The sequence below is a fragment of the Vigna angularis genome, chromosome 7 (assembly GCF_016808095.1).
Source record: "Vigna angularis cultivar LongXiaoDou No.4 chromosome 7, ASM1680809v1, whole genome shotgun sequence".
NCBI classification, from domain to species: Eukaryota; Viridiplantae; Streptophyta; class Magnoliopsida; order Fabales; family Fabaceae; genus Vigna; species Vigna angularis.
The window spans coordinates 22,576,529-22,595,297 of NC_068976.1; the positions used below are offsets into that span (position 1 = coordinate 22,576,529).

The 18,769-nt window shown below is 33.4% G+C and overlaps 1 protein-coding gene across 1 annotated transcript; it reads right to left on the minus strand.

Moving 5' to 3' along the window:
- Nucleotides 1-2: 2 nt before the first annotated feature.
- On the minus strand, nt 3-1,753 carry LOC108338110 (UDP-glycosyltransferase 92A1). Its single transcript, XM_017574819.2, has one exon. It carries the CDS (start codon nt 1,645-1,647, stop codon nt 178-180), a length of 1,470 nt encoding a protein of 489 aa, XP_017430308.1. The 5' UTR covers nt 1,648-1,753; the 3' UTR covers nt 3-177.
- Between the last annotated feature and the right edge of the window lie 17,016 nt (nt 1,754-18,769).

The following is an 18,769-nucleotide window of genomic DNA, read 5'->3' on the forward strand; positions in this document are numbered from 1 at the left end:
TGTATAGGCGAAATATTGCGGAGATCGTATTAGCTTTTCTATACATAAAATATGCTTGAGTTAATGCATGAACATCTGATCTTCGCAGTGACATTTTGAAAATTTAGTGGTAAAGGTTACTGAGCAGTTTAACAAGAATGCTTCCATTAGCAACTTCATTGTTATTCAAATTCCAAATCATAGAGGCTTGGGTGATAAAATGGTTGTAACAAGATCATCCATTGCTCTTACCGAAGACCCTTTTTCTTCTCCTTTCTCTGTTGTGGCATCTCTCATGTGAGCTGCAATCTCATTTGCCCTATCCTTCATGTCCTTTCCCTTCCCTTCTTGGTCCATCACTATATCTATAACCTTCTGAACCACCTCTCCGGTAATGGTACTTTCCACAGTTCTAGTGAGCTCCACAGCCACACCCATTTCCTCCACCAACATCTTCACATTATATGCCTGCTCTGCAGCTAGTGGCCACCCAATCATTGGCACACCATGGCCAAGGCTCTCCAACACAGAGTTCCATCCACAATGGCTTAGAAACACTCCTGTGGATTTGTGTGACAAAATCTCCAACTGGGGTCCCCATTTCTGCACCAACAACCCTTTCTTGGTGTCTCTCATTCTCTCCTCGAACCCTTTTGGCAACCATTCTTCCTTGAACTCTCCATCAATGTCAAAACCAACAGGTGGCCTCACAACCCAAATAAACGATCTCCCACTTTCTTCCAACCCTTCAGCCAACGCCATCATTTGGGAGGCACTGATTGTGTTCTGTGATCCAAAAGAAACATAGACAACAGAATTTTCATCCTTCAAATCCAGCCACTCCATGCAAGCTTCAAGGGCTATACCAGATTCCTTTCCTGCACGATGTTTTGAACCCTTAGCAGAGGGTAGAAGAGGCCCCACAGTCCAAACAGGACGTTGAACATACTTCCTCAGAAGCTGCAACCCCAAAGGCTCTATCTCCTCAACCGTGTTGCAAATCCATCCGTCAGAATTCATAGAAAGTGCAATCTGTGGAATGAAGAACTGCGACCATTCATCAGTGCCATCAGCTTGTCTAAGAAATTTATGCAGTTGAGTACGGTGGAAGCGGTAGTTTTGAGGGAACCCCGGAACCCAGAACATGTCAGAGTCTGTTTTCCTGTGAGGAAGGTTGGACCAGATAGAGATGTAGGCTAAAGTTCCATAAGCACCACAAGTGGTGAAGCATAGATTCCTAATACATAAGCTAGTTGCAACGCTGTTAACCCAGCCAAGGAACACGTCAGATATTAAGCAAAGTGGAGGGTGACCCTCTTCTTCTGTGATCTGTGCTATGAGGGAGCGCAGAGGAGCCTCAAGGCTGAGCGATGAATTAAACAATTTGCCTATGTGACTGAGAGGAAGCTTTTCTGTGTTCTCTACGTTTGGTGGCAAACCATGCTGGGTAGAGTTGAAATGTAACTCAGCAAGACGGATTTGATCAGGGGAAGTGGAAGAAAGTGCAGATCGAAGGTATTGAATGTTGAGGGGGGTGTTGGCTATGGTGATGTTTAAGGTTGTCTTGTGTTTGATTTGTCGTGCTAGTTGGAGGAATGGGATGATATGGCCTTGTGCCATGAAGGGTATCATCACGATATGGCCATTCTTCTTTGCTGCCTCTGCCATTGGAGCTAATAGCTTTCTGGTATTCGTTTATGATAAAAAATGTGTCTATAAGCTACAGTTATAGCTTCAGATGAACAAAAACGAAAGGCAAATGTGTGAGCCTCTGCAATCCACGTTTGTAAGTAAAGCAGTGTACTGTGCAAAGCTGTCTTTTCGGTGCGGCGGGACCTTTTCGTAAATACGTATAGCCTCTTTTGAACATAAAAAGTAACATATTTTAGTGTTCTTTTTGTTAGTATTTAATTCAAGATGTTCTATAACAGTTAATAAATGTGATTATTCCATTTGCATTTCACACTCACCTACTTCAATCAAATTATGTTTACTAGCTTTTATTGTGCATAAGGGTTTAGGTTTAGGATTTTTTATACTTTGAAATAAAAATTCAATATTTCAAGAAATACTCACCAAAAAATCGCTTCCCCGCATACATCAATTGTTTTTTACGAATAATTCAATTCAGTCACTAAACCATACTTATTATTAATATAAATTAGACTTAATTATGTTTTAAATTTTTAATAAATTTAATTCTTTTTAGCCGAATCTCTATTAAACTTTTCTAAGCTATGTGTACTAAGAAATTTTAAATTAAAGTCATATTATTTAAAATCATATATGGTTTAAAAGTAATTTCAGAAATATGTAATAAAATTATAAATTTTAATAAAAATATTAATATAAATTTTATATATAAGTTCAAATAGAACAAAATTATTTTAATTTAAAAAAATTAAAATTAAATTGAATCAAAATAATAAATATAGAAATGATGACACAATATTAAAATATAAACAATTTTTTTAAAAATTAAAATTAAAAAACTATCTAATGACATGTCATATTCATTATTAACTATTTAAGTATCTTATAAAAATATCAAATTAAAAAAATTAATGAAAAATTAAGACTTAATTGAAAAGAAAAAAAACTAGAACTACATTAAGAAAAAAAAATCAGATATCAAAATAATATTTAGGTCTTCTCTTCATAAAGTTTCACATAAGCATAAACATAAAATGTAAGCTTTCTAACATGACCATGTTAAAAATTATAAACTTTTAAAATGACCTTAAATTGTAATCTTTGCACCGTAGTGTTAAAAGAAAACTATTTACCACGACCAAAAATTGTGATCTTCCCATGTTAAAAAGTTAAGAACCCCACCATACAATACAAAATCATCTTCATAAACGAGACAACTTGTTTACATGTGTCGCAACCGGAATCGCGACGGGACGACGATCCGAAAAAACGTAAATAAATTTTGACTAAAGAGATTGGAGTCGCCACCATAGTTTATTCTGGAAAACTACGAAAAAACCATAAAATGATAAGGCATGGTCTATTAGAACCAGATTCTTGGTTCGGGAGTCGGTTACGTGTAGGGAAGGTATCAACACCCTACAACGCCTGCCTTAAGGCAGTACCTTTAACTAAATACGCGAATATGATGTGGTTTTCAAAATGTTTAACTTTCCCTTAAAATAAAACTCTAAAGAAAAACAAACCATATTTTTTAGTTTTTTGGGCCCGACAAGGATTGACCTTGCTCCTACGTATTCTCATTCAGAATGAGAAATCATGGTTCCGTAGTTCATTTAGAAAACTGCTTGAAATTTTGTTTAGGAAATTGTTTGATAATTTGTTATGAATTAATTTGGATTTTTGGGGAGAGTGAACCTGACAAAGACTGGCCTTGCTCCTACGTATCTCCACTTTTGATGGAGAATCAAGGATCACGTAGTTCTGGCTAGCAATATTGATTGTTGTTTAAAAATGTGGATGTTTTTAGTTTTTGAAGATTTTTATATTTTTTGGTATTTTTTGATGTAATATTTAGATTTTTTTTGCGTAATGAGCACTAGGCTGATGCGTACGATCGCACGAGCACTCATACGTTTTTTTTTTTATTTTTTATTGTTTTGCGTAATGAGTACTAGGCTGATGCGTACGATCGCACGAGCACTCATACGACTTTTTTTTTATTTTTTATTGTTTTGCGTAATGAGTACTAGGCTGATGCGTACGATCGCACGAGCACTCATACGACTTTTTTTTGTTTTTTTTTATATTTTGGGTAACGAGTACTAGGCTGATGCGTATGATCGCACGAGTACTCATACCGATATTTATTATTACATGTTTTTTAAAGTTTTATATTTTTTATTTTTTTATTAAGAAAGAGGGGTGAGTTGAAATATCTATGACGTAAAAATATCAAAAAGCATAGGATAAAATTGTGGTAGAAAATAGGATAAATTTATAAACTATAAAATGATCAAAATGAATATAAGTAGAATGAAAAGAAAATGTGTACCTTGTTAAAGATTTGAAAGATGAAGTAAGACTTTGCTTGTAATAACTTGTGAGAAGAGGTAGATTGATGGTGAAGAAGATGAATTTGTAGTAGAAATGTGGTATGAGATTTTATATGTATAGAGAGATAGTAAAATGTGAGAGAAAAATGAAGTAGAGTTTTAGGATGAAGAGGTTTGGTGTGTGAGAGAAAGAAGATGGATATTATGTAACTTTTTTGTGTGTGAAGTGAAGAGAATGTAGGTATTTATAGAGTTAAGGATGAAGAAAGTTGATGAATAAAAATAATATAATAAGTTGGTGGAAAATTTAGATGAAATAAAATATAATAAAAAAAGATGAATAGAAAAAGTTAATGTGGAAAATAAGTGAAAGAAATAATATAAAAAGTTTGTGAAAAAATTAGGTGAAATAAAATATAGTGAATAGTAAAAGTTAATGTGAAAAATAAGTGAAAGAAATAATATAAAAAAGTTGGTGGAGAAATTAGGTATGGAAATTAAGTGAAAGAAATAATATAAAAAGGTGGTGGAGAAATTAGGTATGGAAATTAAGTGAAAGAAATAATATAAAAAGTTGGTGGAGAAAGTAGGTAAAATAAAATATAGTGAATAGTAAAAGTTAATGTGGAAAATAAGTGAAAGAAATAATATAAAAAGTTGGTGGAGAAATTAGGTATGGAAATTAAGTGAAAGAAATAATATAAAAAGGTGGTGGAGAAATTAGGTATGAAAATTAAGTGAAAGAAATAATATAAAATGTTGGTGGAGAAAGTAGGTAAAATAAAATATAGTGAATAGTAAAAGTTAATGTGAAAAATAAGTGAAAGAAATAATATAAAAAGTAGGTGGAAAAATAAGGTGGAGAAAAATGGATAATAAAAAATGTTGATGGAGAAGATATAATTAAAAAATGTAAGTGGAATAATTAGAAAAGTTGATATATAAAATTAATATGGAAATGATGTGGAAAAAGTAAATGAAAAAGGTAGATGATGTGGAGGGTGAGGTGGATGGTGATGTGGAGAATGGGGTGTGATAAGAAAAGATGGGTGGTGAGGAAGTAAAAAAAGTGAGATTATTTTGGGCCATTGGATTAAGTGTTCAAAAGAAAATTTAGGGGTGCAAAAAGTAAAATAAATAGTTTTTTCATTTTGGTTTATTTTTGATTATTTTTTTATTTGTTATTTTTTTGTGATAAATTATATTTATCCGGACGAAATTGGGTGTTGACAGCTGCCCCTCTTTACTTAGATATTACTGGATAATATGAAAATTTGATATTTTTGTATTATCGGAGTAAAAGCTAAGTAAAGAAAGAAACACTAATTTCGTCTGGATTTCAAAATGGACAATGAACAACAGGAAAGTAAATGAGGTGTCATAACCTCGTGGAGGGTGTCGTAACCCTATGGAAGTGAATGAGGTGTCATAACCTCGTGGAGGGTGATCGTAACCCTGTAGAAGTGAATGAGGTGTCATAACCTCGTGGAGGGTGTCGTAACCTTGTGGAAGTGAATGAGGTGTCATAACCTCGTGGAGGGTGTCATAACTCTGTAGAAGTGAATGAGGTGTCATAACCTCGTGGAAGGTGTCGTAACCCTGTAGAAGTGAATGAGGTGTCGTAACCTCGTGGAGGGTGTCGTAACCCTGTAGACGTGAATGAGGTGTCGTAACCTCGTGGAGGGTGTCGTAACCCTGTAGAAGTGAATGAGGTGTCGTAACCTCGTAGAGGGTGATCATAACCCTGTAGAAGTGAATGAGGTGTCATAACCTCGTGGAGGGTGTCGTAACTCTGTGGAAGTGAATGAGGTGTCATAACCTCGTGGAGGGTGTCGTAACCCTGTGGAAGTGAATGAGGTGTCGTAACCTCATGGAGGGTGATCGTAACCCTGTAGAAGTGAATGAGGTGTCATAACCTCGTGGAGGGTGATCGTAACCCTGTAGAAGTGAATGAGGTGTCATAACCTCATGGAGGGTGTCGTAACCCTGTGGAGTGAATGAGGTGTCATAACCTCGTGGTGGGTGTCGTAACCCTGTGGAAGTGAATGAGGTGTCGTAACCTCATGGAGGGTAATCATAACCCTGTAGAAGTGAATGAGGTGTCGTAACCTCGTGTAGGGTGATCGTAACGCTGTAGAAGTGAATGAGGTGTCATAACCTCGTGGAGGGTGTCGTAACCCTGTGGAGTGAATGAGGTGTCATAACCTCGTGGTGGGTGTCGTAACCCTGTGGAAGTGAATGAGGTGTCGTAACCTCATGGAGGGTAATCATAACCCTGTAGAAGTGAATGAGGTGTCGTAACCTCGTGGAGGGTGATCGTAACGCTGTAGAAGTGAATGAGGTGTCATAACCTCGTGGAGGGTGTCGTAACCCTGTGGAAGTGAATGAGGTGTTATAACCTCATGGAGGGTGATCGTAACCCTGTAGAAGTGAATGAGGTGTCATAACCTCGTGGAGGGTGTCGTAACCCTGTGGAAGTGAATGAGGTGTCATAACCTCGTGGAGGGTGATCGTAACCCTGTAGAAGTGAATGAGGTGTCATAACCTCGTGGAGGGTGTCGTAACCCTGTGGAGTGAATGAGGTGTCATAACCTCGTGGAGGGTGTCGTAACCCTGTGGAAGTGAATGAGGTGTCGTAACGTCATGGAGGGTGATCATAACCCTGTAGAAGTGAATGAGGTGTCGTAACCTCGTGGAGGGTGATCGTAACCCTGTAGAAGTGAATGAGGTGTCATAACGTCGTGGAGGGTGTCGTAACCCTGTGGAAGTGAATGAGGTGTCATAACCTCATGGAGGGTGATCGTAACCTTGTAGAAGTGAATGAGGTGTCATAACCTCGTGGAGGGTGTCGTAACCCTGTGGAAGTGAATGAGGTGTCATAACCTCGTGGAGGGTGATCGTAACCCTGTAGAAGTGAATGAGGTGTCATAACCTCGTGGAGGGTGTCGTAACCCTGTGGAAGTGAATGAGGTGTCATAACCTCGTGGAGGGTGTCGTAACCCTATGGAAGTGAATGAGGTGTCGTAACCTCATGGAGGGTGATCGTAACCCTGTAGAAGTGAATGAGGTGTCATAACCTCGTGGAGGGTGTCGTAACCCTGTGGAAGTGAATGAGGTGTCGTAACGTCTTGGAGGGTGATCGTAACCCTGTAGAAGTGAATGAGGTGTCGTAACCTCGTGGAGGGTGATCGTAACCCTGTAGAAGTGAATGAGGTGTCATAACCTCGTGGAGGGTGTCGTAACCTGTGGAAGTGAATGAGGTGTCATAACCTCATGGAGGGTGATCGTAACCCTGTAGAAGTGAATGAGGTGTCATAACCTCGTGGAGGGTGTCGTAACCCTGTGGAAGTGAATGAGGTGTCATAACCTCGTGGAGGGTGATCGTAACCCTGTAGAAGTGAATGAATTTGATTGCTGGGCTCGACCATTGCCTTGCAGAGGGCCGAGATACCTATAGCAGAAAGTAAAATATTTTGGTTGTTTTGAATTTGAAATTTTGGAATTTTGGAATTTGTTGAAATTTTGAGAAATTTTTTTTTTTATGATTTTGAATTTTTTTCTTGAGATAGAAATGAGTGTCTTTTTTTTTTGAAATGAGAAATAAAATTTGCATAAGGTTGAAATTAAGAAACAAAGTATTGCATTTTTGTACAAGTATTTGGATTTTGAAACCTCGATGTGCAAGAGAAACATGATTAATGTAAATTTTGAAATTTGGAGAAGAAAACTTTGATGCATTTTTTTGTCTTTTTGAAGGAAGAAAATTTGATGAATATACATGGAGGCAAATTCAAAGTTGATGAAAATATGTACATGATATGATTGTTTGTAATGGAAAACTATGATATTTTTTTTTTTTAGTCAATTTGCTTTCTTTGAAATCATCAAATTTATGACGATTTAGACTTTCATTTTCCTTTTACGCAAAGGATGTCAAATTTTGAAGTCGAATGTTCAAAATGAAGCTTTTGTGCTGGACATTTCTTGGTGAAATACTAGCGTGTACATGCTTGATGTCAAGGGTTGGGACAAATATGTGGAAGGATTTGGAAGGTACCGGGTTGGCTACTTGGGTCTCTTACTCCTTAAAACAGTTACACATGTCAATGTAAGGTAGTAGACTACTCAGGAGCTACTCAAGTTTGGAGCATGGTAAAAAGATAGGTATGGACAAATGTATCTGTGAATTGTGAGGGAATAAGTCATGAATCAGGGAGTGAGAATATCATGTGAGATTTACAAATTGCCCCATTTTTGGTTGCGATAGATTTTTTTTGAAATTTAGGGCGAACCAAGATCATGTGAGGCCCAACAAGGGATGCCCCAGTCTTTGTATGAGCTTTGAATATTCAGATGAAAGATTAACAAAGACGCCCAATATTTTGAATGGGTCAAAACACACGAAACTCACAGAGTTGTCCCTAGTTTTGGGTATAAGTCAATTAAGCGAGGTTCAAAAAGAGGTTGCCCCCACTTTGGGTTTACAAATGATAAGATGGACAAAGCTCCAAAGTGTCTGCCCCTGTTTTGAGGGTGGATTTATGAATTTCAGTGCAGACAAATCTGAGAGGCCCAACAAGGGATACCCCGATCTTGGTACGAACTTTGAAACTCACATAGTTTCCCTGGTTTTGAAGAACAGGCGAAAAAGTTATGAAAAACTTATAAAGTTGCCTCAAGTTTGGGACTCGGGAGAGGAGTTTGAATATGATATGAATGTGTTCAAAAATTTGTGATGGATATGGAAATGATTGGCTTGAAAGGATTGCCCCAATTGGCTTTATTTTCCTTTGTATAATCTTGATTAATAAGGAGTTCCCTTCTTCCGAGGACATTTATTTTTTCATTTTTTTAACAACTCCATTGTTAGCCATTTTGTCTTGTCTCAAAATTAATCTTTATGAAAAATTAAGCAAACATTATTCAATCCGTGTGGACTTTTATTGGGCTTATAATGTGGCTTGGGCTAAAGGGTGTTGAAAGAAAGGATATAAAGGTTCAAATAAATTTTTGGGGTTATTTGATACAAGAGTTACCATCTACACTTTGTATCAGCTATTTGTCAAATATGTTTTGACTTTCCTTACTAATTTGCAAACTTCTCTCTTTGTTTGTCATCACTTTGTGATTCTTTCCGTTTTTGCTTTACTTTTGATGAACTCTCTTCATTTGATCACTAAGTCTGTTCCTTTGCAATTTGACTTCTACTGTGATGGTAACCCTTGTTTGGGTAAATTTGAAAAGAAATTTCTTATTGGCTCAAATTTGGTATCAATGGATATATTTTTTGTTTTTTTTTTGGATGAAGAAAAATGGCCACACGTCATTTCAAATTTTGGTTGTTTTATTTTCAAAAGATTAATTAGGAGACAAGACTACATGATCTCAACAAGAGTCATTTTTCTTTTTTTTTTTCATAACGGATTTCAGGATCTCCCAAATGAAAGCTAGTGGAAGTAACAGAAAATCTGCCCCAGTGTGAAACTCTGTGTTTATTATTTGGGCTCAAGAACATGATTGGGCCAATCTCTTGGTATAGCGAGGGTTGAAAGATGATGTTTTCAAGCAATGCAAGCACAGATATCTCTTAAGAATATGTGGTTTGATCATTTGACTACAGGAGATTATGACATTCATTACACTTTTTTTTTGAAATCTCATAAAATGGATGATTTGCATCGAAAATAATTGACTCAACTTTTGCGTATTTTTTGGTTTTATGCATGAAGAAAAGTAATATGAAATGAAAATGATGATACTAGTTGAAAAACAGATTTTTTTTTTATTTTTTTTTTGTATTTTTTTTTTGAAAATTGGGCTTTACGGACCAGCCTAGAAACTGGACCTTGCGGGCCGATATGGGAAATAGGCTTTGTGAGCCATTGGGGAAATTGGGATTTCTTGGCCAATGGAAACTGGGCCTTGCGGGTCAGCATGGAAGCTGGGCTTTGCAAGCCAGTATGGGAAATGGGCTTTGAGAGCTATTGTGGAAATTGGGATTTCTTGGCCAATGGAAACTGGGCCTTGCGGGTCAGCATGGAAGCTGGGCTTTGCAAGCCAGTATGGGAAATGGGCTTTGAGAGCTATTGTGGAAATTGGGATTTCTCAGCCAATGTGGAATCTGGGCCTTGCGGGTCAGCATGGAAGTTGGGCTTTGCAAGCCAGTATGGGAAATGGGCTTTATGAGCTATTGTAGAAATTGAGATTTTTGGCCTTTGTGGAAACTGGGCCTTGCGGGTCAGCATGGAAGCTGGGCTTTGCAAGCCAGTATGGGAAATGGGCTTTCTGGGCCAATGTGGAATCTGAGATTTTTCGGCCAATGTGGAAACTGGGCCTTGCGAACCAGCATGGAAACTGGGCTTTGCAAGCCAGTATAGGAAATGGGCTTTTTTGGGCCAATGTGAAAATTGAGATTTTTCGGCCAATGTGGAAACTGGGTTTTTGTGGGCCAGTGTAGGAACTGGGCTTTTGTGGGCCATTGTAGGAATTGGGCTTTTGTGGGCCAGTGTAGGAACTGGGCTTTTGTGGGCCAGTGTAGGAACTGGGCTTTTCTAATTCTTATTTTTTTTTTGACAACAAATTTCAAGAAAATCATGCTGATAATTTGGAAGACTGTACTAAAACACATTGTTAACAATTTGTATCTTTCACACTTATGCTGTTTTTTTTATTTGACAAATATATTACTGAAGGAAAATTATGCAATTTACGGAAAGAAATCTTTTTGTATTTTTTTTTTTGACAGAGAAGGACAATTGGACTCAATGGGCTCCAAACCGATCTTTTTTTTTTACTTTCCGACACGGGAAAATCCAGATCGGATCGGACCTGAGGAGAAGTAACATAGAAGGAAGTTGGACTTACCAGGCACATTGACCCAATGTATGAGAGGATTTCACAAGATTGAACTAAAGAAAATTTTGCAACACTACTAGACTCAATGGGCCCAACACTATTCTTTTTACAACCATGACAAGGGTGTGAATTCCTCTATTTTTATTTTTTTTTGCACAAATACTTGTTCACACAAATGGAAAGGGAAATTATGAATTGAAAACACAAAATCTTCATAAACATTTTTTTTATTTTTTCCAGAAATTCAGATGCACTGGTTCAAGAGAAACCGCATATGACAACGGGGCCTAATGGGCTCAAAAACTGTTCATCTTTCATTCTCAGATTTTTACTACAAATTCAAAGAAAATGACAACTTGGAAGATTGTACTCTAAAGACATTGTTGAAAATTTGCACTTTGATACTTTTTTGATATTTTTGGATTGACTTTTATTTTGCAAGACTACAAAGAAAACTAGGTCAAGCTTGGACCTGAACAAAAATCGAACCAAATGCAAAGCAGTCTGAGCTTAACGGGCTGGACGTACCCAAATGTGAGTGCGACACAAGGAATTGAAAATATTTTTATTTTTTTTGTTTTAAAGTGAAGTTTGACATTATGTGAAAATTATGAAACATGATGAGGGAAATATTTTTTATTTTATTTTATTTTATTTTATTTTATTTTTTTGAAAATTATTCCATGAACTCGATAACAAGATAAATGCGAAACAAAATACATATGAATCAGAACATGTACATTTTTATTGCTCTAAATTTTTTACGTTTTTTCTTTAGGTACATTTATTTGCTGTATACAAAGAAAAGATGAAAAAGAAATGACAAAACGATCTCCCTTTCGTGTCTTAATCGAAGGATGGTACTTAAAGTTTTAAGACCACATACATGCACTCACGAGGATGGTTTTCTAATTCTTATATCAAGGCCACCAGAGCTATGGCTCTTTCCACTGTCTCTCCACAACAGTCAGAGTAATCAACTAGATGTGGAGACACAAATGAAGAGAACAGACTCTAGCTGGAGTTCTCACGATAGCTAGACAGGAAGTACATCCCAGAGTGACACCGCTACACAACCCCTCTATTTCTAAGTTGCGCTCAGACCCGGGTATAGGGCCTTACTCATGATATGCATATTGTGTGGAGGGAGATTATATTGTAAAACAACAATTGCAAAAATAAACACAGATAAGTAGAAACAATTATTTCAAACATAAATAAAAAGTAAAAGAAACTCACATGCAATTATTCCAAATATTAAACATAGATAAAGACAAAGGGAATAAAAACACAAAGAAAAACCACATCGAATTCGCTTATCTAATTAAATGGCCTGACTCTCTTTCATTTCCCCAGTGGAGTCGCCATCTATCGCAACCGAAATCGCGACGGGACGACGATCCGAAAAAACGTAAATAAATTTTGACTAAAGAGATTGGAGTCGCCACCATAGTTTATTCTGGAAAACTACGGAAAAACCATAAAATGATAAGGCATGGTCTATTAGAACCAGATTCTTGGTTCGGGAGTCGGTTACGTGTAGGGAAGGTATCAACACCCTACAACGCTTGCCTTAAGGCAGTACCTTTAACTAAATACGCGAATATGATGTGGTTTTCAAAATGTTTAACTTTCCCTTAAAATAAAACTATAAAGAAAAACAAACCATATTTTTTAGTTTTTTGGGCCCGACAAGGATTGACCTTGCTCCTACGTATTCTCATTCAGAATGAGAAATCATGGTTCCGTAGTTCATTTAGAAAACTGCTTGAAATTTTGTTTAGGAAATTGTTTGAGAATTTGTTATGGATAAATTTGGATTTTAGGGAGAGTGAACCTGACAAGGACTAGCCTTGCTCCTACGTATCTCCACTTTTGATGGAGAATCAAGGATCACGTAGTTCTAGCTAGCAATATTGATTGTTGTTTGAAAATGTGGATGTTTTTAGTTTTTGAAGATTTTTATATTTTTTGGTATTTTTTGATGTAATATTTAGATTTTTTTTGCGTAATGAGCACTAGGCTGATGCGTACGATCGCACGAGCACTCATACGACTTTTTTTTATTTTTTATTGTTTTGCGTAATGAGTACTAGGCTGATGCGTACGATCGCACGAGCACTCATACAGCTTTTTTTTATTTTTTATTGTTTTGCGTAATGAGTACTAGGCTGATACGTACGATCGCACGAGCACTCATACGGCTTTTTTTGTTTTTTTTTTATATTTTGGGTAACGAGTACTAGGCTGATGCGTACGATCGCACGAGTACTCATACCGATATTTATTATTACATGTTTTTTAAAGTTTTATATTTTTTTATTTTTTTATTAAGAAAGAGAGGTGAGTTGAAATATCTATGACGTAAAAATATCAAAAAGCATAGGATAAAATTGTGGTAGAAAATAGGATAAATTTATAAACTATAAAATGATCAAAATGAATATAAGTAGAATGAAAAGAAAATGTGTACCTTGTTAAAGATTTGAAAGATGAAGTAAGACTTTGCTTGTAATAAGTTGTGAGAAGAGGTAGATTGATGGTGAAGAAGATGAATTTGTAGTAGAAATGTGGTATGAGATTTTATATGTATAGAGAGATAGTAAAATGTGAGAGAAAAATGAAGTAGAGTTTTAGGATGAAGAGGTTTGGTGTGTGAGAGAAAGAAGATGGATATTATGTAACTTTTTTGTGTGTGAAGTGAAGAGAATGTAGGTATTTATAGAGTTAAGGATGAAGAAAGTTGATGAATAAAAATAATATAATAAGTTGGTGGAAAATTTAGATGAAATAAAATATAATAAAAAAAGATAAATAGAAAAAGTTAATGTGAAAAATAAGTGAAAGAAATAATATAAAAAGTTTGTGGAAAAATTAGGTGAAATAAAATATAGTTAATAGTAAAAGTTAATGTGGAAAATAAGTGAAAGAAATAATATAAAAAGTTAGTGGAGAAATTAGGTATGGAAATTAAGTGAAAGAAATAATATAAAAAGGTGGTGGAGAAAGTAGGTAAAATAAAATATAGTGAATAGTAAAAATTAATGTGGAAAATAAGTGAAAGAAATAATATAAAAAGTTGGTGGAGAAATTAGGTATGGAAATTAAGTGAAAGAAATAATATAAAAAGGTGGTGGAGAAATTAGGTATGAAAATTAAGTGAAAGAAATAATATAAAAAAGTTGGTGGAGAAAGTAGGTAAAATAAAATATAGTGAATAGTAAAAGTTAATGTGGAAAATAAGTGAAAGAAATAATATAAAAAGTGGGTGGAAAAATAAGGTGGAGAAAAATGGATAATAAAAAATGTTGATGGAGAAGATATAATTAAAAAATGTAAGTGAAATAATTAGAAAAGTTGATATATAAAATTAATATGGAAATGATGTGGAAAAAGTAAATGAAAAAGGTAGATGATGTGGAGGGTGAGGTGGATGGTGATGTGGAGAATGAGGTGTGATAAGAAAAGATGGGTGGTGAGGAAGTAAAAAAAGTGAGATTATTTTGGGCCATTGGATTAAGTGTTTAAAAGAAAATTTAGGGGTGCAAAAAGTAAAATAAATAGTTTTTTCATTTTGGTTTATTTTTGATTATTTTTTTATTTGTTATTTTTTTGTGATAAATTATATTTATCCGGACGAAATTGGGTGTTGACAACATGGAAAAGTTAAAGAGAACAAAAATGATTCATTCTTATACAAATTAAGTAAATGAAATACATATAAAAAAATTTAAAATAAAAAACAGATAAAAAAATTAATAAAAGTAATAGAGATATTACTCTTTTTCTGTATGGGTTTGGCATTTTCTTCTTTATTAATTATTTTGAAAGTGTTTTACTGTACTGTCATCAATATTAATGATATTTTTCTCTCTAGTCTATATATGGGTGAGCATGTGATATTTGTAGAAGATCCATATGCTTTTTGGATGTTTCTTCGTAACTTCTATCATATTTTTTAATTAGGCTTAATACCTTATTTTGTCCTTAGTTTCGCTTGCAAATGTCAAATTAATCCATCCTTTAAAAAATGTGTCAATTACGTCCTTACTTAATTAAATCCGTACAAACGACGTTAATTATTTTGCATCAAGATAATTAACACCGTTTGTACGGATTTGACGGAAGGGGTTTAATTGATACAAATTTTATTAAGTGAGGACGTAATTGACACATTTTTTAAATGATGGACTAATTTGATATTTTCGGGCTAAACTGGGGACAAAATAGGGTATTAAGCCTTTTAATTAAATGGGTTGAATTGTGACAAGTGTGGATTGTAAAAAATATAATTCTTTTTTTAAATTTATGTCTTTCAAAATCTCTTTCTCATGTCATTAAAACAACATTTATGTGAAGATACAGTTGAATAATAAGTGTCATATTCTAAATAAAGTTGCATAGTTGCTATTATAATTATAATTGAATTAATTATTTTTTTCTTTTTTCTTTTTCATTTTGCTTTTATTTGTCTTTTTCTTATTTCTTTTATCTTTATATTGTATTTTTTCCTCTTATTTCTTCTAAATTATTTCTCTTGTTCCTTTTTATATCAACTTTTTGTTTCTTGTTTCCATGATCATCTTTCTTTCATTTCTTGATTTTTTTTCTAGTAGTTTTTCTTCTCTTCATATCTCTCTTGTCACAATTATAAAACGGATTTTTTTATAATTATCAAACATTATTTTTTTTATATTTATTAGGAGAATTTCAATTGTGAAAGGAAAACTTTGACATTAAATAGAAATGTGTAACATGAATAACATAAGAAATAAGATTCACGAACTTATGTTTTATTTGCATTTATAAGTCTATTGTTTCTATATTAAGAAACAGATGTATTTATAATTAATTTTTGTATTTATTTTCACTTGTTTTGGTTGATTTACAAGAGCAGATTTATAGGAGAGTGGATTATTCCATTCATACATTTTGGAGGATATTTTAACATGATACACTGTTCCTTTAAAAAGACCAAAATAGTCTTACCTTTTATTTTAAATTATAATGCAAGTAGAATTAATTTTATTCATTGATAGGATATTGATAACCTTTAACAAGTGTACCAATCTGTTTCAAGTAGTAAAATAGTAAATGTAAGTACATATTATCGTTCTTCCAAGAATTTGTGTTATATTATATAATCAAATATGTTATCAATTTAGTAATGATAACAGTTGAATTCATATCGGTGAAATTACGTTAAAATAACAAGAATTTAATGATTATGATTTAAAAACTTAAAATAAGCTTCATTGAATTAAGTTTCATGACTCAAATTAGAGTAAAGTTATGACAATATACTTTGTGTTCAAACATTCACATCATTAATGTATCTTGGTTTAATTCCTTAAAAGAAGCTTTAAATATATATATATGTTAAATCATTAATTTCTTAATTAATCCAACATATATTTTGCATTAAAATATGATGTTAATAAATGACCAAAAGAATTGAAACTATTCATAGCATTGTTCTTTTTTGTTGATTTCATATTCAAATTTACTTTCCAATAAAACTGAATATCTAAATTACATCATACTTCCGTATAATAACAAGTAAATCAAGAAAAACATATGAACACAAAATTATATTGAACAAAAAATTTACATCATAGTGAGTTCATTACATCCAATTTCAACGAGAGAGAATTATAGTTACTCTAAGTCATCTAAAATGTACAAATTTGAAACAATTCCTTGCAGAAATGATGTCTTGATGCCTTGAAGTAGTCTATTGGAGTTTCTAAAAACTTTTCGTAATTTTGTCTCTGTCAGAAGTAACTTTTTTTCTGTCTTTCTCGAACTAAAAACCAATTTAGATTTAATTAATTCGCTCAACGCACAACTATGTATGAGCTGAGCAAAAACTCAACTGCTAATCCTTTAACTGACCCAATTCGCTCAACGAATGAAGGTGTGTTGAGCAAATAATCTTCCCAGTAGCTCAGCGAATGATTATTGGCTTAGCGAGAAACAACTGACAACACTTAAATGATGTATAAAATTCCTTTACAAAGTACTACACAACTTTCCTACTCACTATTACAAGATTTCTACGAGGAAAACACATTGTTTCATGAATAAATACAATTTTGAGCTAATTAATAAGTATGAAAATAAATATTTTTCACACTTATGAAATATGACAATCAATTATGTTTGTTCATTGGTATGAAAAAATCAATTATGGTTGCAAGAAAATTGATTATGTGTATTTAATGAAATGACCATGAGACTAGAATTGATTCCATAGTCTTAAAACATGCAACAAAATTGATTCTATTTTTTCACATGGAATTCTGCAATCAATTATGTTTGCAAGAGAATCAATTTTATTTATTTGATTAAATGATCATTGAAACCAAGCTTGTTGAGCTGAAAATGAGCTTGCCAAACTTGTTTATCGAGCTTGCTGAGCTAAAATTGAATTTGTCAAACTTGCTTACCAAGCTTGAGGAGCTTTTCCTCTGTTTTCGAGTTTGACAGCCTGAAATCGAGTTTGTCAAACTAGAACTGAACTTCTTCTATTTTTTTATATATATTCTTATGTTATTTTTTTCTCGTAACTTTAATGTTTATGAAATATTTGAATTATTATTTTTTTGTTTGAGGTGGAGAACGTCCACCAAATTGGTTCGTGAGCCATGGTGAAGAAGTGGTGGTACGTGGTAATCTTTGCTAAGTGTTGGTTTCCTTTAATATCTATTACTCTTCAATGTTACTCTTCAATAGGTTAGACATGACGATAAGTTGTACTTAATTTAATTTTGTATGATGACATATATATATATATATATATATATATATATATATATTACTTAATTCTTAATTAATAAATATTTATTAGTTATATATTATTATTTTTGTGTTAATAAATAACTGTGGTATTAATTACGGAAATTGGTTTCTGTGATAATTATTTCTTAGTTATATTTATGGTGTTAATAAATATTTCTGTCATATTTATGATGTCAGTAAATATTTGTGTGATAATTATTTATTAGTTATATATAATTGGTATGTATTATTTAATTAGGTTAAATTTATTTTGGTTGGATATAATTCATTAAAATTTAATAATATACTATTTTAGTGTATACAATTTTACTGATGTTTTTTATATTATTTAATTTAAATTAATTGATATAAAAAATTGATAATTTTTACTAGTTAAATTTAAATTTATATTAAATTTATCACAAAAACAAACTGGTAAACATCTATTTTTTATTAATTAAAACATTGTTTAATCTTTTACTCATCATATCATTGACAAACTTTTACAAACTTTCTCCTCAAATCCATTTTTAAGTTTCCTCAAATTCTCTTTTTCATATTCATTCCTTAATCCAAATATTACCTTAATTCATATTCATTTCTTAATCAAATATTAGCTTAATGCTTGAAAGTTTTAGCTAAAAGATTATGTCATGTTTTATAGGTAAAATAAGTTTGACATGAAGGAAAAATTAATAATGTAGGGAGGAGACTCGTACTTGAGAAAAACCAAATACATTCAGATTTTCAATTATAAGGGACATTAGATTTCTTCTATATGGTTATAAATGAATAATATATAAAGAGAAATTTTATGAACCTAATGTTTTAATACATTAAGACTTTAAATTAAATATTACACAAAATTTCTTATATAAATATTGTTTTGGGTGTAGGGTCGAGTAACTCCACGAAACACATCTTCACACTTTTACTCCTTAGCCGCACGGGTAACTATGTTCGTCTTAGTCCAAATTCTCTTTCGCTGACGCTCCAAACCGATAGAGGATACCTGCTAAAGGTACTTGATGCTTAAGTCAGTAATTAATCCAGAAGGGTAAGAGCAAACTCTTAAATTCGCAATAAATGCGATCACCTAGCTTTTACCTTTGATATCTCTTTATAGTTTTCTAGATGGGTTTAAGATTAGTCTAATCACGACTCAA